At 46.4% G+C, this 27732-nt stretch overlaps 1 protein-coding gene across 2 annotated transcripts in view; it reads left to right on the plus strand.

Annotated features, from left to right (window-relative positions):
• Nucleotides 1–27732, plus strand: part of SF3B1 (splicing factor 3b subunit 1) — a 283573-nt gene that overhangs the window by 208436 nt on the left and 47405 nt on the right. For both annotated transcript variants that reach the window (XM_063934087.1, XM_063934088.1), the window contains 2 exons: nucleotides 15266–15538; nucleotides 16903–17119. In XM_063934087.1, coding sequence (XP_063790157.1) covers nucleotides 15266–15538; nucleotides 16903–17119 — 490 coding nt within the window. The remainder of the gene's footprint in view (nucleotides 1–15265; nucleotides 15539–16902; nucleotides 17120–27732) is intronic.

Consider the following 27732-nt stretch of genomic DNA (forward strand, 5'->3'; position numbering starts at 1 on the left):
GCGGGTACGGTGGCGCTATTCTCCATCCAGGGGGGTCATGGACCCCCAAGAGGGGAAAAAAAGTGTCGGTATGCCGGCTGTCGGGATCCTGGCGCCGGTATACTGTGCACTGGGATCCCGACAGCCGGCAAACTGAAAACCACCCTTATCTGCTCATATTCAGTTAAATGCTTCAGAACTCATTGGACGGTGCTTCACAGTGCTGATGGACAATGACCCGAAGCATACTGCGAAAGCAACCAAAGAGTTTATTAAGGCAAATAAGTGGAATGCTATTATCCGTCAGTCTGACAAAGGTGGTTCTATTGTCATACAGGACCTTTCATCATATCGGGCTGAGATTTACCGACAACTGTCGGATACTGACACCTACAAATTGTTGACACAGGACCCGACTGCTATATTCAAGAGAGAACTGGATTCTGTCTTGGACAATGCTGTGAAAGAGAATCTGATTTCTGACCAAGTTAGGAACTGTTTAGTGACTACCTGTCCCATTAAACCGATTCTATACACACTGCCAAAGGTGCATAAGCACCCCACTAGACCACCGGGGAGACCTATTATATCTGCGCGGGGATCGATCTTCCAGCCGGTGTCAGTGTATTTAGATGGTTTTTTGCAGCCTTTAATTCAATCTAAACCTACATTTCTGAAAGATACTACGTCGCTGCTCATGTCGTTGAGAAAGTTACCGTCATTACCATCTGATTTGTTGCTCATTTCTGTTGATGTATGCAATTTATACACGCGTATCCCGCACAAACGGGTTGTTTTCTGTTAGGTTGCTGTTGGCTAACAACGTGAAATATGCGGGTCCAGATATAGAGCTTTTTATGTCTTTGTTAGAAATGATTTTAACTAAAAATTATTTTTATTTTGATGGGAAATATTACCTGCAGACATCCGGTGTGGCGATGGGGTCCTCTGTGGCTCCGTCGCTAGCAAATTCTTACATGTTTATGATCGAGCAGGACGTATTCTTTACCAACCCTGCAGTCTCTAGTAAAATACTTGCATATTTCCGCTATATAGATGATGTGCTCATTTTGTGGCAGGGTTTGGAATGTGAGTTTGTGGCTTTAATAGAAGAACATAATCAGTCTACCAGCCCGGTTAAATTTACTTACCAGCTCAGCAGAGAGACAGTGAATTACCTTGATGTAACCATCACAAGAAAGGGTGACGTTTTGGAGACGTCATTATTTACGAAAGCTACTGACCGAAACAATTTATTGTTGGCTACAAGTGCACACCCTAAGGCGTTAAAAGATTCCTTGCCTTATAGTCAATTTTTAAGGGTGCTGCGTATTTCTAGTAATAGAACTGAAGCTTTGATCCAGGTCGATCTAATGTATAAAAAATTCTTGGAGAGAGGTTATTGTCCCAAGAACCTTGATATGCTGAAACGCAAAGCTTTAGTAGTACCCATTGATAACTTGCTAGTTGGTAATAAGAAGGCAATAAAGGCCACTAAACCTTTTGCGTGGCCTAACACATATACCCATCTAAGTCCACTTGTAACCAAAACGGCCAAGAAGCTTTGGCCTCTCGTTCAGACTGATAGCGATTTAAACCTGTCCAATTCTTCACTGATGCCTTGTTACCGCAGGGGCAAGAATTTAAAAAATGTTTTGGTTCGTACGGATATCACAGGCATGGGTGGCAATACAGTAAGGGGTACAACCTTTTGGGGATCCCCCAAACATGGTTGTTTTCGCTGCCCGAACTGCACTACGTGTGGATTTTTACAAATCATCCATATTCTGGTAAGTTTTTAATTAGGCATCACCTTACCTGTTCAAGCCAATATGTGATCTACGTGATCACTTGCCCTTGTTCTTTACAATATGTTGGGAAGACGGAGCGCCAATTTAAAGAGAGAATGGCACTCCATAGATCGGCCATTAAAGCCGCAATTCTCAAAGGCACCAGTGAACAGCCTTTAGCCCGCCATTATGCAACTGCTAAACATAACATAACAGCAATCAAATATAGAATGATTGATCATATACCTGTCCTTAGTAGAGGAGGTGATAGAAAAAAACTGCTGTTACAGCGTGAGACACAGTGGATTGAAAGGCTAGGGACACTTTCCCCTCGAGGGTTAAATGAGTCCCTAGGGTTACACTGCTTTCTGTGATAAAGAGATTTTTGCCCGTTTGATACATTGTTGTATATGGACCTACATAATGCTATTTTGCAAGTCAACTATAGGTAAGGAATTGACTTAGATTATATAGTGGTTATAAATTTAAATAGCACAGGCACTCCGTCTTGATAGACGTGTTGCTACATTTTTTTGTAGCTATATGATGAATTATTTGTTCTAAAAGTCTAGTGCTTGTCATTGGTTTTTATTCTTGCCATTTTTTCACGGTTGTTATTTAGATGTGTAATTTGTTTGTATGTGTAACTTTTGTGATTTTTATGTCTTCAGTCACTGTGATGTTTAAAATGTACATTTAATGTAAATGTTTATTTGATTCAGCTGCCTGCTTGTCACGCCCGGCACCACGTTGATTGGAAGTGGGGTGGGACTTGACGTGCAACGTGTGGTTTCACTGATGCTATTTATATGGTGTATACACAATGGTTTCTTATGCTGTCTGATAATCTTGATAAAAGTGCCGCCGAGCACTGAAACGTTGATTTAATCCAAGATGACTTTGTAGTCTCTAATTTATTCGTCCGGAGTGCCGCCGAGTGGTGAGAGGATATATATATAGATATAGATATATATATTGTGTGTGTATATGGAATAGAATCGGGTTTCTTGCACTGTCAGATTGCAGCTCATTTTGAATGTCTGACCTGTTTCTGTGACATGACGTCACCATACACCTCAACAAGTTGCAATGCATTTCAGGGGCTTATGTGCCTTTTAGATGCAGAAACCTGATTTCACTGCACACCTCAAAGTATGACTGTTTTTGTCATCCCCACTATCTTACAACTGGTGTTGGGATAGTATATCCGAAATGAAGCGCAGTCTAATGGCCGTGATGGGATGCAGTGATCTGCTTGGTGGGTAATTAGAACAAAAATACAGAACATTACACACATGAGAGGTCTTATTACCTTACTTTATTGAACCACCCCCGGTTGGATGGATCTTTAGTAAATTTACCCCAGTCCAGCTTATTGTCAAGTGTAATGCTACAGACTGCATTTTCTGTAGATGATCCTTGCTCCTCTGCTTTACATATTTTATATATTCTGGTTATGTATTCTCATTTTTATATGATTATTGCTCTGCATTTATATGTGGGATGACATCCCTTTTCTTTTTGTGTTAGTAGTGTGCCTTGCTTGCAGTCATTTACTTAGTAGCCCATGTTATTTATGTAAGGTTTCTATCCTTTATTTCTCTAACGTCCTAAGTGGATGCTGGGGACTCCGTAAGGACCATGGGGATTAGCGGCTCCGCAGGAGACTGGGCACAACTATAAAGAAAGCTTTTAGACTACTGGTGTGCACTGGCTCCTCCCACTAAGACCCTCCTCCAGACCTCAGTTAGATTCTTGTGCCCGGCCGAGCTGGATGCACACTAGGGGCTCTCCTGAGCACCTAGAAAGAAAGTATATTTAGGTTTTTTATTTTCAGTGAGATCTGCTGGCATCAGACTCACTGCAGCGAGGGACTAAGGGGAGAAGAAGCAAACCTACCTAACAGGTGGTAGTTTGGGCTTCTTAGGCTACTGGACACCATTAGCTCCAGAGGGATCGACCACAGGACCCGACCTTGGTGTTCGTTCCCGGAGCCGCGCCGCCGTCCCCCTTACAGAGCCAGAAGCACGAAGAAGGTCCGGAAAATCGGCGGCAGAAGACTTCAGTCTTCACCAAGGTAGCGCACAGCACTGCAGCTGTGCGCCATTGCTCCTCATGTACACCTCATACTTCGGTCACTGATGGGTGCAGGGCGCTGGGGGGGGGCGCCCTGAGGGCAATAAATAACACCTTGGCTGGCAAAATATACATCATATATAGTCCCAGAGGCTATATAGATGTAAAATTACCCCTGCCAGTATCACAGAAAAAGCGGGAGAAAGTCAGCCGAAAAGGGGGCGGGGCTTCTCCCTCAGCACACTGGTGCCATTTTTCCTTCACAAGGAAGCTCCCTGGCTCTCCCCTGCAGTCTGAGAATACTACAGAAGGGTAAAAATGAGAGGGGGGGGGCACTAAATTTAGGCGCAGTATATATATATATATATATATATATATATATATATATATATATATATATATATATATATATATATATATATATGTAATATATATAAAAAAGCAGCTATAGGGAAAACACTCATTGATAGTGGGATCCCAGTGTTATATAGCGCTCTGGTGTGTGCTGGCATACTCTCTCTCTGTCTCCCCAAAGGGCTTTGTGGGGTCCTGTCCTCTGTCAGAGCATTCCCTGTGTGTTTGCGGTGTGTCGGTACGGCTGTGTCGACATGTTTGATGAGGAGGCTTATGTGGAGGCGGAGCAGATGCCTGTAAATGTGATGTCACCCCCTGCGGGGTCGACACCTGAGTGGATGGTGCTGTGGAAGGAATTACGTGATAGTGTCGACTCCTTACATAAAAGGTTTGACGACATACCTAATGTGGGACAGCCGGCTTCTCAGCCTGTGCCTGCCCAGGCGTCTCAAAAACCATCAGGGGCTCTAAAACGCCCGCTACCTCAGATGGTTGACACAGATGTCGACACGGATACTGACTCCAGTGTCGACGACGAAGAGACTAATGTAACTTCCAGTAGGGCCACACGTTACATGATTGAGGCAATGAAAAATGTGTTGCACATTTCTGATGTTAACCCCGGTACCACAAAAAAGGGTATAATGTTTGGAGAGAAAAAACTACCAGTAGCTTTTCCTCCATCTGAAGAGTTAAACGAAGTGTGTGAAGAAGCGTGGGCTTCCCCTGATAAAAAGATGGTAATTTCTAAGAGGTTACTAATGGCGTACCCTTTCCCGCCAGAGGATAGGTCACGCTGGGAAACATTCCCTAGGGTGGATAAAGCGCTCACACGCTTGTCGAAGAAGGTGGCACTACCGTCTCCGGATACGGCCGCCCTGAAGGAATCTGCTGATAGAAAGCAGGAGGCTATCCTGAAATCTATATATACACACACAGGTGTGATACTGAGACCGGCTATAGCTTCAGCCTGGATGTGCAGCGCTGCTGCTGCGTGGTCAGATTCCCTGTCAGAAAATATAGATACCCTAGACAGGGACACTATTTTGCTGAACGTAGAGCATATAAAAGACGCACTTTTATACATGAGGGATGCACAGAGGGATATTTGCCGGCTGGCATCCAAAATTAGTGCTATGTCCATTTCTGCCAGGAGAGGGTTATGGACTCGGCAGTGGACAGGTGATGCAGATTCCAAACGACACATGGAAGTTCTGCCTTATAAGGGTGAGGAATTGTTCGGGGATGGTCTCTCGGACCTCGTTTCCACAGCAACAGCTGGGAAGTCTACATTTTTGCCCAATGTTCCCTCACAACAAAAGAAAGCACCGTATTATCAGGTACAGTCCCTTCGGCCCAATAGGGGCAAGCGGGTTAAAGGCGCGTCCTTTCTGCCCAGAGGCAGAGGTAGAGGGAAAAAGCTGCAGCATACAGCCAGTTCCCAGGAGCAAAAGTCCCCCCCCCCCCCCGGCTTCCTCTAAGTCCACAGCATGACGCTGGGGCTCCACAGGCAGAGCCAGGTACGGTGGGGGCCCATCTCAAGCATTTCAGCAATCAGTGGGCTCGCTCACGGGTGGATCCCTGGATCCTTCAAATAGTATCTCAGGGGTACAAACTGGAATTCGAGACGTCTCCCCCCCCGCCGTTTCCTCAAATCTGCCTTGCCAACCACTCCCTCAGGCAGGGAGGCAGTGTTACAGGCAATTCAAAAGCTGTATTCACAACAAGTGATAGTAAAGGTGCCCCTACTTCAACAAGGAAGGGGTTACTATTCCACAATGTTTGTGGTACCGAAACCGGACAGTTCGGTGAGACCCATTTTAAATTTGAAATCCTTGAACACATATATCAAAAAATGCAAGTTCAAGATGGAATCGCTCAGGGCGGTTATTGCAAGCCTGGACGAGGGAGATTACATGGTATCGCTGGACATCAAGAATGCTTACCTACATGTCCCCATTTACCATCCTCACCAGGAGTACCTCAGGTTTGTGGTACAAGATTGTCATTACCAATTCCAGACGTTGCCGTTCGGTCTCTCCACGGCTCCGAGGGTCTTTACCAAGGTAATGGCGGAAATGATGATACTCCTTCGAAGGAAGGGAGTTTTAATTATCCCGTACTTGGACGATCTCCTGATAAAGGCGAGGTCCAGAGAGCTGTTGTTGGTAGGGGTAGCACTATCTCGGGAAGTGCTACAACAGCACGGCTGGATTCTAAACATTCCAAAGTCACAGCTGGTCCCTACGACACGCCTGCTGTTCCTAGGGATGGTTCTGGACACAGAACAGAGAAAAGTGTTTCTCCCGGAGGAGAAGGCCAAGGAGCTGTCATCTCTAGTCAGAGGCCTCCTAAAACCAAAACAGGTGTCGGTGCATCACTGCACGCGGATCCTGGGAAAAATGGTAGCTTCCTACGAAGCGATTCTATTCGGCAGGTTTCATGCAAGAACCTTTCAGTGGGACCTGTTGGACAAGTGGTCCGGATCGCATCTTCAGATGCATCGTCTGATAACCCTGTCTCCAAGGACAAGGGTGTCTCTGCTGTGGTGGCTGCAGAGTGCTCATCTTCAAGAGGGCCGCAGATTCGGCATACAGGACTGGGTCCTGGTGACCACGGATGCCAGCCTTCGAGGCTGGGGAGCAGTCACACAGGGAAGAAACTTCCAAGGACTATGGTCAAGTCAGGAGACTTCCCTGCACATAAATATTCTGGAACTAAGGGCCATTTACAATGCCCTAAGTCAGGCAAAACCCCTGCTTCAAAACCAGCCGGTACTGATCCAGTCAGACAACATCACGGCAGTCGCCCATGTAAATCGACAGGGCGGCACAAGAAGCAGGACGGCGATGGCAGAAGCCACAAGGATTCTCCGATGGGCGGAAAATCACGTGTTAGCACTGTCAGCAGTGTTCATTCCGGGAGTGGACAACTGGGAAGCAGACTTCCTCAGCAGGCACGACCTCCACCCGGGAGAGTGGGGACTTCATCCAGAAGTCTTTCAAATGATTGTAAACCAGTGGGAAAAACCACAGGTGGACATGATGGCGTCCCGCCTAAACAAAAAGCTAGAAAAATATTGCGCCAGGTCAAGAGACCCGCAGGCGATAGCTGTGGACGCTCTGGTAACACCGTGGGTGTACCGATCGGTTTGTGTTCCCTCCTCTTCCTCTCATACCAAAGGTACTGAGGATAATAAGGAGAAGAGGAGTAAGAACTATACTCATTGTTCCGGATTGGCCAAGAAGAGCGTGGTATCCGGAACTTCAAGAAATGATGTCAGAGGACCCATGGCCTCTACCGCTCAGACAGGACCTGCTGCAGCAGGGGCCCTGTCTGTTCCAAGACTTACCGCGGCTGCGTTTGACGGCATGGCGGTTGAACACCGGATCCTGAAGGAAAAGGGCATTCCGGAGGAAGTCATTCCTACGCTGATAAAAGCTAGGAAAGAAGTAACCGCGAACCATTATCACCGCATATGGCGAAAATATGTTGCGTGGTGTGAGGCCAGGAAGGCCCCAACGGAAGAATTTCAGCTGGGCCGGTTCCTGCACTTCGTACAGTCAGGGGTGACTATGGGCCTTAAATTGGGTTCCATAAAGGTCCAGATTTCGGCTCTATCGATTTTCTTCCAAAGAGAATTGGCTTCACTACCTGAAGTTCAGACTTTTGTTAAGGGAGTGCTGCATATTCAGCCCCCTTTTGTGCCTCCAGTGGCACCTTGGGATCTCAACGTGGTGTTGGATTTCCTAAAGTCACATTGGTTTGAGCCACTGAAAACCGTGGATTTAAAATATCTCACGTGGAAAGTGGTCATGTTGTTGGCCTTGGCTTCGGCCAGGCGTGTTTCAGAATTGGCGGCTTTGTCATGTAAAAGCCCTTATCTGATTTTCCATATGGATAGGGCAGAATTGAGGACTCGTACCCAGTTTCTCCCCAAAGTGGTATCAGCTTTTCATCTGAACCAACCTATCGTGGTGCCTGCGGCTACGAATGACTTGGAGGCTTCAAAGTTGTTGGATGTAGTCAGGGCCCTAAAAATTTATGTTTCCAGGACAGCTGGAGTCAGGAAGACTGACTCGCTATTTATCCTGTATGCGCCCAACAAGTTGGGTGCACCTGCTTCTAAGCAGACTATTGCTCGCTGGATCTGTAGTACGGTTCAGCTTGCACATTCTGCGGCTGGACTGCCGCATCCTAAATCAGTAAAAGCCCATTCCACGAGGAAAGTGGGCTCTTCTTGGGCGGCTGCCCGAGGGGTCTCGGCTCTTCAACTTTGCCGAGCTGCTACTTGGTCAGGGGCAAACACGTTTGCTAAATTCTACAAATTTGATACCCTGGCTGAGGAGGACCTGGAGTTCTCTTATTCGGTGCTGCAGAGTCATCCGCACTCTCCCGCCCGTTTGGGAGCTTTGGTATAATCCCCATGGTCCTTACGGAGTCCCCAGCATCCACTTAGGACGTTAGAGAAAATAAGAATTTACTCACCGGTAATTCTATTTCTCATAGTCCGTAGTGGATGCTGGGCGCCCATCCCAAGTGCGGATTGTCTGCAATACTTGTATATAGTTATTGCTTAACTAAAGGGTTATTGTTGAGCTATCGGTTGTTATCATGCTGTTAACTGGGTATTGTATCACGAGTTATACGGTGTGATTGGTGTGGCTGGTATGAGTCTTACCCGGGATTCAAAATCCTTCCTAATTGTGTCAGCTCTTTCGGGCACAGTATCCTAACTGAGGTCTTGAGGAGGGTCTTAGTGGGAGGAGCCAGTGCACACCAGTAGTCTAAAAGCTTTCTTTATAGTTGTGCCCAGTCTCCTGCGGAGCCGCTAATCCCCATGGTCCTTACGGAGTCCCCAGCATCCACTACGGACTATGAGAAATAGAATTACCGGTGAGTAAATTCTTATTTTTTCTGCCAGCCACTAGGGGACACTGGCACAACTTCAAGTCCGTGGGTGATGATGGTGGCTTACAGGGAGCTGGCTCTTTAAATAATCTAAGAAGTCAAACAGGTTCCTCCCGCTCTATGCCCCGTTATCCCCCAGTTTTGAATTTGTGCAGAGGGAGCCGGTCAGTGCTGACTGAGCTCCAGCTCGGTCTATATTTACTTTCATTTATTTAATTTATTTAGCTTTTTTATTCATGGTACTTAGTTCCCTCAGCCTCAGGAACCCTTCTCACTTATATGAGAGAAGTGGGGTCCGGGTTACACACTAGCAGCGTCAATTTGCACAAGGAGAACAGCGCTTAACCTGAGAAACACTGTTCCTCCCGAGACAACCGCATCCTGAGGCTCCGGTTGGGTGAGTGAGCCTTCGGCACTGTGTGGCACCCGCATCCAGCGCAGCGGCGTCCCCAACATACCCTCCCCTCCCAGCTGGCTGTGACTGGCAGCGGCGCGGTCTCCACTATACGGCCGTGCTGACAGTACACAGCGCGGCAGTGTGGGTGAGTGAGCATCCTTGTGTGGGGCACTGTGCACGAGCGGCCGCGGCGTGGTCTCCACTGCACTGTTGCGCTGACAGTACACAGTGTGACAGCATTGCTCACTCAGTGCAGGACAGACGGAGTATAGTGGAGCGGTTTCGCGGTAAGCAGCGGATCTGGGGGCTAAGGCGCAGGGCATTTAACTAGAAGGCAGACAGCATCTGGAGCACCTTATGAGTTGGGGGCAGCCAAAGGCTGATTTTCATTGTGTAAGGCACCCACTCAAAATGGAGCTTAGAGACCTGGTTGAGATGGGTGCCTGTGCATAGGCGACAGAGTTGGCAGGTTTTCAAACGGTCAATCACAGAAAAAGGCGCCTTCCTCAGCTACTGTAGGCAGCTCATGAATAGCAGCAATGTTTCTTCTCTCCTCAGGAATCAGCACCGTTAGCAGAGACAGGTGCACATTCCTTCAGACTGCCGGAAATCTGAAAGCCTGCACATAAAATACAGGCTGGTGGCAGAGGGAGTTAGAATAGGGGAGTAGTACAAATATTATACCTCCCTCTATCCTTCTGATATCTCCTTTTTCTTTCTTTCTTTCTTTCTTTCTTTCTTTCTTTCTTTCTTTCTTTCTTTCTTTCTTTCTTTCTTTCTTTCTTTCTTTCTTTCTTTCTTTCTTTCTGTGCTGGTGTGAACTGTATGTGTCTCCACTCTGTCCGTCACAATGGCAGACAAGGGACCATCTAACAAGGCATCACAAAAACTATTTATCTGTGCTAAGTGTAAAAAAACAAACAAAAAAACAACTCACACAGACTATTCCTTCCTGTGTGTGAAGCATGTGCTTCAGAGATTACTATAGTTTATCCGTCCCAAGACTCTAAATTTTCCCCCCTGTTCGGTAGCGCTCAAAGGAACCATCTCACAATTACATAGTGAGATGTCTGCTTTACAAAAGACGGTTAAGGAGATTCCTCAAAATGATGTACTTTCTATTGCTACAGAACCACCCTGGGTGGCAGGTCTTCTCTCTCAGGACAAAGCTGAAGAGGACAATCGTGGGTTTGGCGAAATTACTGACCCTGATGAAGAAGTTCCACAGGAACCTTCTCAGGGGGTTGAACCTCTTATTTTAGCTATAAGTTTTGAAACCGGATTCACCATATACTACTGCTTTATTTGGTAGAAAGCAGCGTTCATCAGTCACTTATCCTTTCTGGATGATCAGCTGACTGAGGCTTGGAAACACCCCGACAAGCGGTTTCAGATGCCTAAAAGTTTTCTTAGTATTTATCCATTTCCATCAGCTATGACGGATTAATGGGAGTTGTTACCTCGAGTGGACTCCTCTCTGTACAGGTTGTCCAAAAAGATTGCATTACCTGTTCTGGGAGCAACTTTGTTGAAAGTCCCGTCTGACCGAAAGCTGGACACCATGTTGAAGTCCATCTATTCGGCCGCAGGTGTCTCACTTTGACCAACCTTGCTAAGTTCCTGGGTGAACAAGGCAGTGGAGCATTGGGCCACTAAATTGATAAAGGAGGTCCGTTAGAAGAAATATTGATTTTAGCGGAACATGGGGGTAATTCCAAGTTGATTGCAGCAGGATGTTTGATAGCAATTGGGCAAAACCATGTGCACTGCAGGGGAGGCAGATATAACATGTGCAGAAAGAGTTAGATTTGGGTGGGTTATTTTATTTCTGTGCAGGGTAAATACTGGCTGCTTTATTTTTACACTGCAAATTAGATTGCAGATTGAATACACCCCACCCAAATCTAACTCTCTCTGCACATGTTATATCTGCCTCCCCTGCAGTGCACATGGTTTTGCCCAATTGCTAACAAAAATCCTGCTGCAATCAACTTGGAATTACCCCCCATATTAAGAAATCAGTTATACCTAGGAGAAGCGGCTAGAGATATCGGACAAGTTAATTCGAGAATCTCAGCAGCAACTAATGCAGCCAGAAGAGTTCTTTGGTTTCGGTCATGGCAAGTTGACGCTGAGTCAAAAAGAGCGGCCCAAGCACTTCCGTTTACAGGTGTCATTCTTTTTGGAAGAAACTAGACTCGTTAATTTCTCAGGCTACGAGTGGTAAATCTACCTTTTTACCAACTCTTCCCCCACCACCTAAGCGCACTTATACTGGAATTTCCTTTCGATCCTGTCGTTCCACTCAGCCTTTTAGAGGACGCGGAGGAGCTACACCCTTGTGAGGTAGAGGTTGCGGCAAGCAACCAGTCGCTGCTCGTCATCAAGACCCAAAGCCTGCAGAAAAGACCGTGGCATGGCGGTCTCCTGTCCCACCGGGGCCTAAGTACGGTCGGAGCGCTGCTTCGAAACTTTCAGAATGCCTGGTTCAAGATATCCGACAATGCGTGGATTCGCAATATCATCTACCAAGGGTACAAGTTAGATTTCGAAGTTTTGCCTCCAAAGATATATTTTACAAGTCTTCCACTTCTTCTGGACAAACGTTTAGCCCTTCAAGGTGCAATACAGTCCTTGGTAGAATCGGCTGTGTGAATGCCGGTACCACTGCTTCGACGAAAGAAGGGTTACTATTCCAATTTTTTCGTAGTACCAAAACCAGACTGTACTGTACAACCAATTCTGAATCTGAAATCGTTAAAACTGTTTCGGTCTTATTACTATTTCAAGATGGAGTCGCTCAACTCAGTGATCTCGAGCCTGGGACCCAAGGAATTTATGATGTCTCTGGACATCAAGGATGCATATCTCCACATAACGATATGGGAACCACACCAAGCGTTTCTCAGGCTCGCGATTCAACAGGATCATTTTCAGTTTATAGCCTTACCATTCGGTCTGTCCACAGCCCCCAAGGTGTTTACCAAGGATATGTCTGTGATGATTGCTCACCTCAGATCATTGGGAGTCACAATAATACCACACCTAGACAAACTCCTCATAGCTCCATCAGATCTCATTCTCCAGGAGCATGCTCTATTAACATACAGTGTGTTAGTGGAACACGGATCGATAATCAATTTTTGGAAATCCAACCTTCAGCTGTCACAGCGTATCCAGTTTCTCGTTGTGATCCTGGACACCAACGTCCAGAAAGTTTTTCTGCCTCAAGACAAAGCTCTGGGTATACAGAAACTGGTCCAAGCTGTCCTCAAGCCAAGGCTTGTATCAGTCCATTTATGCATTCATTTGCTTGGGAAAATGGTAGCAGCTTTCGAAAACTCTGGGGTTCGGCCATTTTCATTCACATCCTTTCAAGCTGGATCTGTTACATCAATGGTCGGGGTCGCATCTGTACCTTCAACAGTTAGTTCGACTGATTCCAGAGACGTGACTTTCTCTTCTTTGGTGGCTCCAACTGCACAATCTCGCTGCAGGCAGGCGGTTCGGTGTATGGGACTGGACGCTCCTACTGGCGGATGCCAGCCTCAAGCGATGGGGAGCGGGTGGGTTGGACTTGCATCTTCTGGCCATTGCTCTACACAGGAATCACTGTTGCTAATAAATGTGTTGGAACTGAGAGTGATCTACAATGCGCTGGTAAAAGCTGCCCAAGTTCTTCGATCCAAGGCTCGAAGGTTCAATCGGACAATGAGACTGCTGTAGCATACGTAAACAAGCAGGGAGGAGCACGCACTCGCCAAGCGATGCGAGAGTTGACCGCATTCTCCAGGCGGCCGAATGCAATTCTGTAGTCCTCATCAGTATTCATTCCACAAATAGACAATTAGGAACAGACTACCTCAGCTGTCAGGATCTACATCCTGGAGAATTGGCACTTCACCCAGAGGTGTTCGACGCTCTGACACTGTGCTGGGGGTGTCCGGAGGTGGATCTCATGGCGTCCTGTCTCAATCATTAGCTTCCTCGATACGTCTCCAGAACACGGGATCCTCAGGCTGTAAATGCTGTGGCCGTGCCTTGGCCATATGACCTAATATACGTGTTTTCTCTATTGTCTCGAATTCTCAAGAGAATCAAACGGAAGAGAATCAAACGGGAGTCAATCACGGTGATCTTGGTGGCACCAGATTGGCCTTGGAGAGCTTGGTTTTCAGTCCTGCGCCTTCTGCTAACGGACGATCCTTGGCCTCTACCTCTGCGAACGGAGCTACTCCAACAAGGGCCCTTCGTGTATCCAGAATTACCACGACTACATTTAACGGGATAGCTCTTGAGGCAGACATCCTAATGTGTGATGTGATTCCCACGATGTTGTCTGCATGAAAACCTGTTACGGCAGCCCGTTTACCATCCCATCTGGCGTTATTCTATCTCTTGGTGTGACCGAAAAGGGTTTCACTCAGATTCTTTTAGTCTCTCATGGCTTTTGCTATTCTTCACACAGGTTTAGATTCCGGACTTTGTCTAGGATCCATGAAAGTTCAGGTATCTGCCTTATCGATTTTCTTTCAGAGACGCCTTTGTCACGAAAGACTGATGCTTAATGATCCTCCGCAGCGACAGTGGCATGCTACTAAACAGACCTTGGCCCGCTGGATTCAGTTGACTATTCATAAAGCCTATCTACACCTATCTAGGCGACCTCCATTATCCATTGCAGCCCACTCTACATGCTCAGTTGGGTCTTCCTGGGCCGCTAGTAGGTACGATACTTTTGCGGCTTCATCTTGACGGTTTGGCCGTCTTGTTTTGCGAGTTCCTCAGCAATCTCCCACCCAGGGGGGAAACTTTGGGACATCCCCACAGTCTTGAAGTTGTGCCAGTGTCCCCTAGTGGCTGACAGAAAAAGGAGGATTTTGGTACTTACCAATAAATCCCTTTTTCGGAAGCCATAGGGGACACTGGCCGCCCACCCGTCGCTGTTCTCTTGCCGTCGTTCTGTTTGATTATGTGCTTGCTTCCCTCATATAGTTCTGTTCTCTTGTTCCCGTCTCCTCTTGGCTAATTCATAATTGAGGGATGATGGGGGATAGAGGGGGAGGAGCCTGTTTAATTTCTTAGATTATTTAAAGTGCCAGCTCCCTGTAAGCCACCATTATCACCTACGGTCTTGAAGTTGTGCCTGTGTCCCCTATGGCTTCCGAAAAAGGGATTAATCGGTAAGTACCAAAATCCTCCTTTGAGTTGGGATGGGGCTTTAGCGTAGTTTAGGGAGGATTTTCGAGATCCAAGTATACCCAGGTTGGGGTTATGTTATAAAGGGTGGGGGTTAATGAGGGATTATAATTTTGGGTGCGTTTAGTATTGCCATTTTTGGGGACATTTTTATTTTAATTTTATTCTGTCCCTTTAAATGGTGGTTACGATGGTTTTATAATGGCGGCTGACTTGCGTCAGCTGTCCATTATTTTGGTGTCACCAATGCCCCACATTATTTATGACGATGCCGTGTGTACTGAATGGCGCCTTCGGGTACTTGTTAGATCAATGTATGTTATGGGGCTTCTGTATATCCTTATTATGAACATCATGCAATTGTTTTTCCATATCTGCTGGTCTGCTCGATGATACCTATGTTTTCCTTTTGGTTTCATATTGCTTTATGTCACTATTCATGTCTACCGCTATTATTGTATGCTTTATTCTTTTATGTATGGGTTGTTAATCTTTATACTTTAAAAAAAAAAAATTACATCGTTCATCCATCTAATTTTGTTCTTTGTTTTTTGTCTAGGCCACATGATGTGCTTGCTACACTTCTTAATAACCTGAAAGTACAGGAAAGGCAAAACAGAGTGTGTACCACTGTGGCAATTGCTATTGTGGCTGAAACATGTTCGCCTTTTACAGTTCTTCCAGCTCTGATGAATGAATACAGAGTGCCAGAACTAAATGTCCAGAATGGTGTATTGAAGTCTCTTTCATTCCTTTTTGAATACATTGGAGAAATGGGAAAGGACTACATTTATGCTGTGACACCTCTGCTTGAAGATGCTTTGATGGATAGGTAATTTAAAGAACAAATCAGCCAAAACAATAATTGTACCTGTATTCAATTCACATTCATTAGTAAGTTCCATTAATGAATCTGCAAGGTGTGTTTTTTATTTATTTATGTTTCCTGGGAATTAATGATGAATTATCCGAATAGCAAGGATGAAACATCTGTTGCGAAGTCATTTTTTCACAATGTTTCCAGATATTTTTTTTACAGGCTGTCCCGTTTGGATTGCCTATAGATAAATAAAAAAACAATGCTCACGAAAACACAGGTTCTGTGAAACCTGTGTGTGTTTGCCGAAAGCAGCTGTTTTCAGGAATTTGGTTTTCACTTACCTGAGGCACACGCTGGCTTATTGGGGCTAATTGGATAGCAGTTAGTGCGGATAATTGGATACCCCCCATACCCCTTCCCCTTCCTCTTCCTCCCAGCCTCAAATTTTCGATGCATGTCCCTTGACAACTCACTAGGTACACACTTATGCAATTTAAATTTTTCTAAAAAAAAAACCTGACATTGGGTACGATATTCTTGTAAGTGTAAGGTTCCAATAGCTGTGCTATATGCTCTACAATTTTATCGCCAAAACAGTCATATCTACACATTACTCAATAACAGGCCAATAACCCCATTATTGGCAAATCGGCCCAATAATTGCATAATTTGTACCTAGCTTTAGTGCAGCTAGGCCTGTCTGTACATCAGGGTGGGGAACCTCAAGCCCGCAGGCCGTATAAGGCCTGCAAAGCCACTTGATCCGGCCCTCCCAGGCTCACCTAAACCAAGGTAGATGCCAGGCGCCCACTGAGATTTTGTTACTCTCGAGCGCCCGGCTTCTTCCCCTCAGCAGCAGCTGGAGGCAGGAGCTCACTCCTGAGCTCCGGCTTCCGGCTCTGGCAGTGTTCGTGTGTGCCTGTGCGGTGCTATGGGAGAGAAGTCATGACGTCTCTCCCCTAGTTCTGAGGAGCGGGCAGCCAGGCAGAGGGCAAGGGTCCGGAAGCAGGAGCGTGGCTGGTGAGTACTGGGTTTTTTTTTTTCTTTTAATGTGTGTGTGTGTAAGCGATACTTCTAGGGGTCATATCTAATGGGGGCATATCTACTGGGGGCAGGCTAATTTTTAAGTTGATAATTGTTGTATGGCCCCCGAAGGATTTTATAAATATCCAAATGGCCCTTGGTAGAAAAAAGGTTCCCCGCCCCTGCTGTACATGGAAGAGGATCTCCTGCTGAAGGCAGTTTCATGCAATCAAGATATGCCAATTTGGCAGTAATTTTATTTGGTCTTAAATTCATATTTTATATGAAATTATCCTACTAAAGTTTAAATTTGTTTTGTTCTAACAATGAATTTAATTTTACATTTTTTACAGAGATCTTGTGCACAGACAGACTGCTAGTGCAGTTGTTCAGCACATGTCACTTGGAGTATATGGATTTGGATGTGAAGATTCATTAAATCACCTATTAAATTATGTATGGCCCAATGTATTTGAGACCTCACCTCACGTTATCCAAGCTGTTATGGGTGCTCTTGAGGGTCTTAGAGTTGCTATTGGACCATGCAGGATGCTTCAGTATTGCTTACAGGTAACTTTGAATGCATTTTCTTTACTATAAAATGGGCTTCTTTTATGCTATACATGTATTATTGGCAGAAGCTATTGGTGTTTATAGGTGTGAGCAAATATGCAATACAGGTTAGTCCACACAAATATTAGGTAACGAGGGTATGACTGGGTGCGCTTAACTGCCTGTGCCAAGCGATCAGTTTGATTCTCACTGGACCTGGGCCAATAAGGGATCACTTTTCACGGTCATTAACCGCCTGTTACTGACTCCACTCACTGTGCAGCGAGGACTTTGCTGCCACCACCAGGTCCTACCACCAGCCTTGGAACAGCTTGCTGCTGTCTATGCATAGGCACGCTGCTGAAACGCCTCCTAATTGGCGTCAGCTGATTCCCACTGGTCCCTCACATAGGCCGCGCCCTGCACGGTAGCAGGCAGAGTGTCGGAGCTTGGAGACGCTGGTCTCAACCCAGATCAGCTGTAGAACGGGATTGCGTTTGTCGCATTCCTGTTGGTCCCAGGAATTCGGATGTAGTCGTTTTAAAGGCAAGATATTTATTGCTCAAATGATCTTAAAGTTTCTTCCCCTTGTGACGGGGTACAGCAAACAGATGTTCACAGCAGTACAATCTTTTTGATGTCACAGAAGGTGTATATCTTAAGGGCTCACATGCCCTGTTTTTATCCTGTTCTTACAGTTCCACACAATCATGCTATCTCAAAATATAAGTGAATACATTACTCTTACGTCCTAGAGGATACTGAGGTCAACATTAGTACCATGGGGTATAGACTGGTCCACCAGGAGCCATTGGCACTTTAAGAGTTTAATAGTGTGGGCTGGCTCCTCCCTCTATGCCCCTCCTACCAGACTCAGTTTAGAAAATGTGCCCGGAGGAGCCGGGCACAGCTAGGGGAGCTCTACAGAGCTTTTCTAGTATAGTTTAACTTAGAGTTTTTATTTTACAGGAAGGCTGCTGGCAACAGCCTCCCTGCAGCGAGGGACTAAGGGGGGGAGCAGTGTCCATCTTGCGGGGTCTGAGCCACTGTCTCCGATGGCTGGACACTGAGCTCCAGAGAGGTCTGATCACCACCACAGGGGACCGCTCGCCCCAGCAGCATGCCGCCAACCCCTTACAGAGCTGAAGAAGTGAGTGGTGAGTGAGAGACAGACCCCCCCCCCCCCTCCCTAGCAAGCGGGGGGCTGGTGTGAAGATGGCAGCAGGGAGGGAGTGCAGTATTAACTGCACTCCTGGGAAGGCTCAGCGGCACATGGTGCGGCGCTGTGAGGGGTGCCCTGGGCCAGCGCTTACCCCCCTACACTGGTCCAGAAGCCTGTCTGGGTCCTCTGATCTCTGCCAGCACTAATTCCTCAGGCCAGTATAATCCATGAAGAGCGGGAAGACAGCGCCATTAAGAGGGTGGAGCTTCTCCTCAGAGCGGACCCAGCAGCGTTTCAGCGCCATTTTCCTGCCTGCACAGCGCTGAAAGGAAGAACAGGTCCCTCCACAGCAACTCCAGCTATCTGTACACGGTACCAGGGGGTTGTAGAAAGCAGGGGAGGCTGTGATAAGACTATGTTTTATTAAGGTGCCGTGCCAAGGGGTCTCCCTTTGCTAAAAGTGCTGTGTGTGGGTTGGCTCCAATCTCTGTGTCTCTCTTGCCATTCTTGTGTGTGTGTGTGTGTGTGTGTGTGTGTAGTATTTGGTGGTCCCCTTTAGCTATGTCCAGGGAGCCTGTGTCATATGCTGCAGAGGATTTATCCTCCCAGGATGATCCCATCCCATGTAATCAGGATAGCACTGGTTTAGCACAGATACCAGCAAGGGAGCCTGAGTGGTTTTCCTCTATCAAATCTTGGATTTCTCAGATTTCTGACAGGGTTGCAAGTAATGAATCTGCAACCCAGGTATTACAGAGCTCTATGGCAGTATGGTACCTCAGGACGCCTCACTATATACCCCCACAAACGTGCGCTTGTGCATGTTACACAAGACTACACGGATACAGATTCTGATACCACAGACTGTGATGGGGATGTGTTGCGGGGGTCCGCATCTCTTGCAAAGGGGGGTGCAATTGTTGATCGATCGAGGCTATCAGGGATGTGTTGAATGTTAATGATACCACACCTGAGCAGGTTGAGGAGGCTTTTTTCACTGAAAATAAAAAAGCCTCGCTAACCTTCCCTGCATCAAAGGAATTGAATGCTATATTTGCAAAAGCATGGGTAAACCCTGAGAGAAAATTCCAGGTCCTTAAACGGGTCCAGGTGGCGTTTCCTTTCCCTGAGGAGGATAGGAAAAAATGGGAAAACCCGCCGATTGTTGACGCATCTGTGTTTAGTCTCTCAAAGAAGGTGGTTTTACCTGTTCCAGGATCTACCGCCTTAAAGGAGTCGGCTGATAGAAAAATTGATAACACGCTTAAATCAATGTACACTGCTTCAGGGGCCATATTATGTCCCACTATTGCTACCGCATGGATTGCAAAGGCAATAGTAAAGTGGTCGGCTACCTTACTTGAGGGTTTGGATACGATGGATAGGGATGATGTTGCATTAGATTTACGCAATATACATGATTCAGCAGGTTTTATCTATCATGAAAGACCTGGGTTCCATGGCTGCGGGATTATCTTCCATGTCTGTTTCAGCTCGTGAGGACTGTGGCTGCGCCAGTGGTCGTCCGACGCGGAATCCAGAAAGTGTGGAGGCTCTCTTTAGGGAAGCTCTAGACGCGTGGATATCCACTGCTACAGCGGGTAAGCCTCAGTTTCTTCCCTCAGCAGCACCTGCTCCGAAAAAATCCTCTTAATCTGCAACGCAGTCCTTTCGGCCTAACAAGCCTAGAAAGGCCAGAACGTCCAATACCTTCTTTAGGGGAGGTCGAGTTAAGTCTAAGAAGGCTGCAGGTTCCCAGAAACAAAAGCCTGCTTCAGGTACGCCAAAGTCCTCCGCATGGCGGTGGACCGCGTGGCCTGGAGGTGGGGCCAGTGGGAGCGAGTCTCAGACACTTGTCAGGGCTGGGTATCGTCCGGCCTGGATCCCTGGGTGATAGATATTGTATCCCAGGGATACAGGCTGGCATTTCAAAGTCTCCCTCCTCATCGCTTTTTCAAATCAGGCTTGCCAACTCTGTTGGCAGACAGCACTGTACTACAAGACGCTGTCCAAGAACTGGTGGAGGCACAGGTCATTGTGCCGGTTCCATCTCACATGCAGAACAAAGGTTACTATTCAAACCTTTTCGTGGTTCCGAAACCGGATGGTTCGGTCAGGCCCATTCTGAACCTTAAATCATTGAACCCCTTTCTAAAGGAGTTCAAGTCTCTCAGGGTGGAGATATCCGGTCTGGAAGAGGGGGAATTCCTGGTATCACTGTATATCACGGATGCGTACCTCCACATTCCGATCTGGCTGCCGCATCAGGCTTATCTCCGTTTCGCATTGCTGGACTGTCATTTCCAGTTCCAGGCCCTGACATTCGGCCTCTCCACAGCACTATGGGTGTTTACCAAGGTGATGGCGGAATGGTTCTCCTCCGCAAACAGGGTGTGAACATCATTCCGTATCTGGACGATCTGCTGATAAAGGCATCGTCCGAGGAGAAGCTGCTGCAGTCCATTGTTCTCACAACACGCCTCCTCAGGAGTCACGGTTGGATTCTGAACCTTCCAAAGTCACATTTGGAACCAACCCAGAGGTTGTCCTTTCTGGTAATGATCCTGGATATGGAAGTGCAGAAGGCGTTTCTTCCGCAGGAAAAGGCATTGGTGATACAAGCTATGGTCCGGGATGTCCTGAAGCAAGCCCGGGTGTCGGTTCATCAATGCATTCGCCTATTGGGAAAGATGGTGGCCTTTTACAAGGCTCTCCAGTACGGGAGGTTCTACGCTCGGACCTTCCAACTGGATCTCCTGGACAAGTGGTCGGGATCTCATCTCCACATGCACCAGAGAATTAGTCTGTCGCCAAAGGCCAGGATTTCACTCCATTGTGGCACCAATTGGCTCACCTTCTGGAGGGCCGCAGGTTCGGGATTCAGGACTGGGTCCTTCTAACCACGGATGCGAGCCTTCGGGGCTGGGGAGCAGTCACTCAAGGAGTAACCTTCCAAGGACGGTGGTCAAGCCTGGAAGCCGGCATGCCCATCAACATCCTGGAACTAAGAGCCGTCTACAACGGTCTTCTTCAGGCGGCCCCTCTTCTAAAAAATCGGATCATTCAAGTGCAGTCAGACAACGTAACAGTGGCTTACATAAACCGACAAGGCGGAACGAAGAGCAGAGCAGCAATGTCAGAGGTGACAAGAATACTCCTCTGGACAGAGAACCACGCGTTGGCGCTATCAGCCATCTTCATTCCGGGAGTAGGCAACTGGGAGGCAGACTTCCTCAGCAGACACGATCTAAATCCAGGGGAGTGGGGTCTCCATCCGGAGGTGTTCAAGGAGATAACACGTCTTTGGGGATTACCCCAAATAGACATGATGGCCTCTCGTCTCAACAAGATCTTCGGCGTTATTGTTCCAGGTCGAGGGATCCACAGGCAGTTGCAGTGGACGCCCTGGTGTCTCCGTGGGTGTTCCAGTCAGTGTACGTGTTTCCACCACTCCCACTCATCCCAAGAATCCTAAAGCTCATAAGGAGAATAAGATCCTCATTGCCCCAGACTGGCCAATGTGGGCTTGGTACACGGACCTTCTGATTCTACTGCACGAAGATCCGAGGCCTCTTCGGGAGGACCTGCTGCATCAGGGGCCGTTCGCCTATCAAGACTTACCGCGGCTACGTTTGGCAGCATGGAAGTTGAGCGCCTGATACTTGCTCAGAAGGGCATTCTGAAGGTCACTCCTACCCTGATACAGGCTAGGAAAGGGGGAACGTCTAAACATTACCATCGTATTTGGAAGAAATAGCTCTCTTGGTGTGAATCCAAGAAGTTTCCTACGGTGGAGTTTCAACTCGGATGTTTTCTCCTCTTCCTGCAAGCAGGTGTCGATATGGGCCTGAGGTTAGGATCTGTGAAGGTCCAGATGTCGGCCTTGTTCATTTTCTTTCAGACTTTTGAAGGGAGTTCTACACATCCAACCTCCCTTTGTACCGCATACGGCGCCTTGGGACCTTAACATGGTGTTGCAGTTCCTCCAGTCGGATTGGTTTGAGCCTCTACAGGAGGTTGAGGTCAAATTTCTTACATGGAAGGCGGTCACATTGTTGGCCTTAGCTTCTGCTAGACGCGTGTCCGAGTTGGGAGCTTTATCCTGTAAAAGCCCTTACTTGAACTTCCACGAAGATAGAGCTGAGCTCCAGACACGTCAGCAGTTTCTTCCGAAGGTTGTGTCGGCATTTCATATCAACCAACCTATTGTGGTGCCAGTGGTTACTGACTCCTCAATTACCTCAAAGTCCTTGGATGTTATAAGGGCTCTGAAGATATATGTGAAGCGATCTTCTCGTCACAGAAAGTCAGACTCTCTGTTTGTCCTATATGATCCCAAGAAAATTGGGTGTCCTGCTTCTAAGCAGACTATTTCTCGCTGGATTAGGTTCACTATCCAGCATGCTTATTCTACGGCAGGAATACCATGTCCAAAATCTGTTAAGGCCCACTCTACTCGTAAGGTGGGGTCTTCCTGGGCGGCTGCCCGGGGTGTCTCGGCAGTGCAATTTTGCCGAGCTGCAGCTTGGTCTGGGTCGAACACGTTTGCAAAGTTTTACAATTTCGATACTTTGGCCTCTGATGATCTGAAGTTCAGTCAATCAGTTCTGCAGGAGCCTCCGCGCTCTCCCTCCCGTTTCAGGGAGCTTTGGTACATCCCCATGGTGCTAATGTGGACCCCAGCATCCTCTAGGACGTAAGACAAAATAGGATTTTTGTTACCTACCGGTAAATCCTTTTCTCATAGTCCGTAGAGGATGCTGGGCGCCCGCCCAGCGCTTTGTTTTCCTGCAAACGTTATTTGGTTCAGTTCCACTTCGTTTTAGTTCAGTACTGCATTGTTACTTGGTAAGTAATGTTTCAGCAGTTGCTGAGTGTTCAAGCTTTGTTGGCTTGACGTGCCTTGTATGTGTGAGCTGGTATGAATCTCACCACTATCTGTGTATAATCCTTCTCTCGAAGATGTCAGTCTCCTCGGGCACAGTTTCTAGACTGAGTCTAGTAGGAGGGGCATAGTGGGAGTGCCAATGGGTCCTGGTGGACCCGTCTATACCCCATGGTACTAATGTGGACCCCAGCATCCTCTACGGACTACGAGAAAAGGATTTACCTGTAGGTAACCAAAATCCTATTATTACATTTCAAGAGAGTTAAACAACTGGATAAAACAATTTTCTGCTTCACTTTTATAGATATAATCCAAATCAGTTTGCGGTCATAAACACAATCTGATTTTGCATATACTGTCTCTCAGAATGTAAATGTAACTCGAATTTCAATTACATTCCTCCTTTTACATATTTAGACAAAAACGAGTTCGGCTTAATCACAATATTAACACCTTCTTAGGAAGAACAGGAAATTCTGAAGAAAAAACTAACTTTTTTTATTTTCTTCTCCTGTGTGCCTCTGTAAAATTTACATAGTCACACAAGATTTGTCAGTACACGGAGGATAATTAGCATATGACTTCCTATGTGAGTTTCCCATGAACTGTTTCCAAATGTCAGCGCATTTTAAAACCAGTATACCTTATACATTCTTAATGAGTGCATCATTCATACATTTCCATAATTGCCCAACTGCACACAGCGCACTGAATTTAACCTGTTAATACATGAATAAATATACATTTGGTCGTTTACAGTACATGACTCCTAATGCCGATTCGTCGATTTGAAAAATAAATAAATAAAATGGCAAACACGTGGGTCAGGTCTCCATGTCAGGTTAACATGTGGGTCAGGTCTCCAGCCAGACTATGAATGGCTTATTAATCATCAGGTAAGCAGGGTATATACAGGAACTGGCAGTACACACAAGGTTAATATGCAGCAAGGTTTTGAATAATGGAATCTTATATAATATATTTTTATTTATTTAGTCATATGTTATGTGCCTTAAATCTGCAAATATATTTTATCAGGGTTACAAATATGTTGGATCATACGGTTTAAGGGGGCTGTATTTCTACTGTCCAGGCAAAGTGTAAATATACTTTACAGAGAGATAATCCTGGCTCATGGACCATATGGGTATATACTTATCTATTGAAGCAAACATCTGCTGTCCAGACAGTACATCTATATGGGATGCAGTCAAAATGCCGGGGGTGGGGATGCCGGCGTTCAGGGGACTGATGCCGGAATCCCGACAGCCGCCATTTTACTGACTGACGGAAAACAGACACCCGCCCCTAATTCCCACTTGGTTGGTGGGTCCACGCCACCAACCAAGTGGCAATAAAACCTGCGGCAGGGATGTATTCTCCTGGCTCATTAAATATATAGATTCTACACTTTTATGAATTCAAGTCAATTGTCGAACCTTGCAGTGTCTTATATAATATATGCAGATTTCATGTATAGCTTAAGTGAATCCAAAAATGAGTTTGAAACATGGCAAATCAGTACTGTTTTTGTTGAATACATTTATTATAGGTGATACAAAATACAATATTAAAAAAACACAATGGTAAAAAGTTTTCCTTAACTATAAAACATACATAACAAAGTTTTACACCATTAAACAATTTAATACGCATACTGTAGGGTGGTCTTCAGTCTGCCGGCTGTCGGGATCCCTGCGTACAGTATACCGGCGCGGGAATCCCGACACCCAGCATACAGACACCTTTTCTCCCTGTCGCGGATCCACGACCCCACTGGAGGGAGAATAGAATAGCTCATTTGCGCTCGCCCAGCTGTCTGTATGCCGGTGGTCGGGGGTTACGGCACCGGTATGCTGACCGCCGGGAGCCCGGCCGCCAGCATACCATACTACACCCATACTGTACACTAGCAAGAATATGTGAGGGCAAAATTCATAGCTACCGTCTTGATGTAGGATCCTTTCTCACTCTGTACTTCTCTCTCCTTCTGACTACCTAGCTACCAGGTCTGTCTCTTATCCCAGACCTCGCCAATTTAAACTGGCATATTCCCAATTGTGGCCAATGTAATTGATTATAGGGTGGCCAGATTCCAAGGTGTCATAAAACATGCTCCACTCACTGAGCAAAGAAGGTATTTTGGGATCATAAAATTTGGTATTTCTTCATTTATCAAAGATTTAACTTTGACTGTTTAGATCTGTTTTGCCTAGGGTATTAGCTTGAGTAATTGTGCCCTTTTGGTAGTAGTTTAATTGATCTCCTGTTATCATTGCCTCTGGCCTGCACTATTACTGGCCGGTAGACCAGCCTAGTTTTATAATTGCCACAGGTACTCTGAATCTCAACACACCCTGCTCGGTAGCTGTTTGCATGTTGTAGGGCAGGCATTCCCAACCTCTGTCCTCGGGGCACACTAACAGTCAAGGTTTTGCCAGGCTTCAGCACAGTTGGTTAAATTAAAGTAACTCTGGTACTTATTAAGCATGGAAATCATTAAAACCTGGACTGTTTGCGCCTTGAGGACCGAGGCATGTTGTAGGACCTGATGACACAATCTAGAAAGGTCCAATTATTTATTTGCTGTGAATCAAACATACAGTATATACATAATAATTATGATGTCATCCGTTTATGTGGCACCACAAGGGATCCGCAGCACCCAGTTACAGAGTACATATACAAGTAATCAAAAAAGGAAAACATTTACTTAGTTGAAGACAATATAAGACAAGTACAGGGTAAATATAGCTACATCAGCAGATGCCACTGGTATAAATATTAGGGTGGCAGAAAACCACGAGATTTGGTGCAGGCAAAGATCATTAAAGTAAGAAAAGGATAAGCATTTGAGGGAAGAGGGCCCTACTCATGAGAGCTTACGTTCTAAAGGGGAGGGACAGACAGACAGGGGTGGCACAGATGGGGTAGATAGCGTGGATAGGGTTACCACCTAATCCCTTTAATTCTGGACACATAAATTTACACAGGTTCTGTGGCTGGCTGACTTCAAGACTCCATTTCACCTGGTTTTAATCAGCCACAGAACCTGTGTAATTAATGTGTCCAGAATTAGAGGGATGAGGTGGTAACCCTAAGCGTGCAACAGAGGGTTAGGATGATATTTGGCTGGGTTTGGTGAAAAAGTGGGCCTTGAGAGCCTGTTTGAAGTTTTGTAGAGAATGTCTTGTAGTTAGGGGTGGGAGAAAGTAATCGGTTGGCAGGAGAAGCGCCAAACATTAGCTGGTGGGAGTGTAAAGGGGGATAAGGTCAGACATGTAAATAGGAGAAGAATGGGTGAGGGCTTTGTAGGCAAATGTGAGAAGCTTGAATTGGATTCGGGAAGGGAAGCCAGTGAAGGGCTTTGTAGGGGAAGTGGATGTAGTGCATTTGGTGAGGAAGATGAACCTGGCTGGAGTGGAGAGAGGCATTTGTCAGGGATGCCAGTCAGGAGAAGATTACAGTAGTCTAGTTTGGAGATAACCAGTGAGTGGATAAGGGTCTTAGTAGCATCTTGGGTGAGAGAAGGTCTGATACTGGAAATATTTTTGAGATGAAAATGGCACGTTTGTGAGATGTGCTGAATGTGTAGTTTGAAGGAGACGGAGGAGTTGAGGATTACTGCAAGACAGCACACTTGGGGCTAGAGGAGATAGTAGGAAGTGAGGTTGTGCAGGAGGGTGGAAAGATGATCAGCTCAGTCTTAGACATGTTTAGTTTAAGAAAGCGCTGGGACATCTAAGAAAAGATAGCAGAAAGACAGTTGGAGATATGAGTGAGGAGAACGGGGGAGAGGTCCGGGGAGGAAAGTAGATTTGAGTATCATCAGCATAGAGATGAAATTGGAGGCTTCCAAGTTGTTGGATGTAGTCGGGGCCCTAAAAATTTATGTTTCCAGGACAGCTGGAGTCAGGAAGACTGACTCGCTTTTTATCCTGTATGCGCCCAACAAGTTGGGTGCACCTGCTTCTAAGCAGACTATTGCTCGCTGGATCTGTAGTACGATTCAGCTTGCACATTCTGCGGCTGGACTGCCGCATCCTAAATCGGTAAAAGCCCATTTCACAAGGAAAGTGGGCTCTTCTTGGGCGGCTGCCCGAGGGGTCTCGGCTCTTCAACTTTGCCGAGCTGCTACTTGGTCAGGGGCAAACACGTTTGCTAAATTCTACAAATTTGATAACCTGGCTGAGGAGGACCTTGAGTTCTCTCATTCGGTGCTGCAGAGTCATCCGCACTCTCCCGCCCGTTTGGGAGCTTTGGTATAATCCCCATGGTCCTTACGGAGTCCCCAGCATCCACTTAGGACGTTAGAGAAAATAAGAATTTACTCACCGGTAATTCTATTTTTCATAGTCCGTAGTGGATGTTGGGCGCCCATCCCAAGTGCGGATTGTCTGCAATACTTGTATATAGTTATTGCTTAACTAAAGGGTTATTGTTGAGCTATCTGTTGAGAGGCTCAGTTGTTATCATGCTGTTAACTGGGTATTGTATCACGAGTTATACGGTGTGATTGGTGTGGCTGGTATGAGTCTTACCCGGGATTCAAAATCCTTCCTAATTGTGTCAGCTCTTCCG

This window comes from Pseudophryne corroboree, chromosome 7, assembly GCF_028390025.1.
Source record: "Pseudophryne corroboree isolate aPseCor3 chromosome 7, aPseCor3.hap2, whole genome shotgun sequence".
NCBI lineage: Eukaryota > Metazoa > Chordata > Amphibia > Anura > Myobatrachidae > Pseudophryne > Pseudophryne corroboree.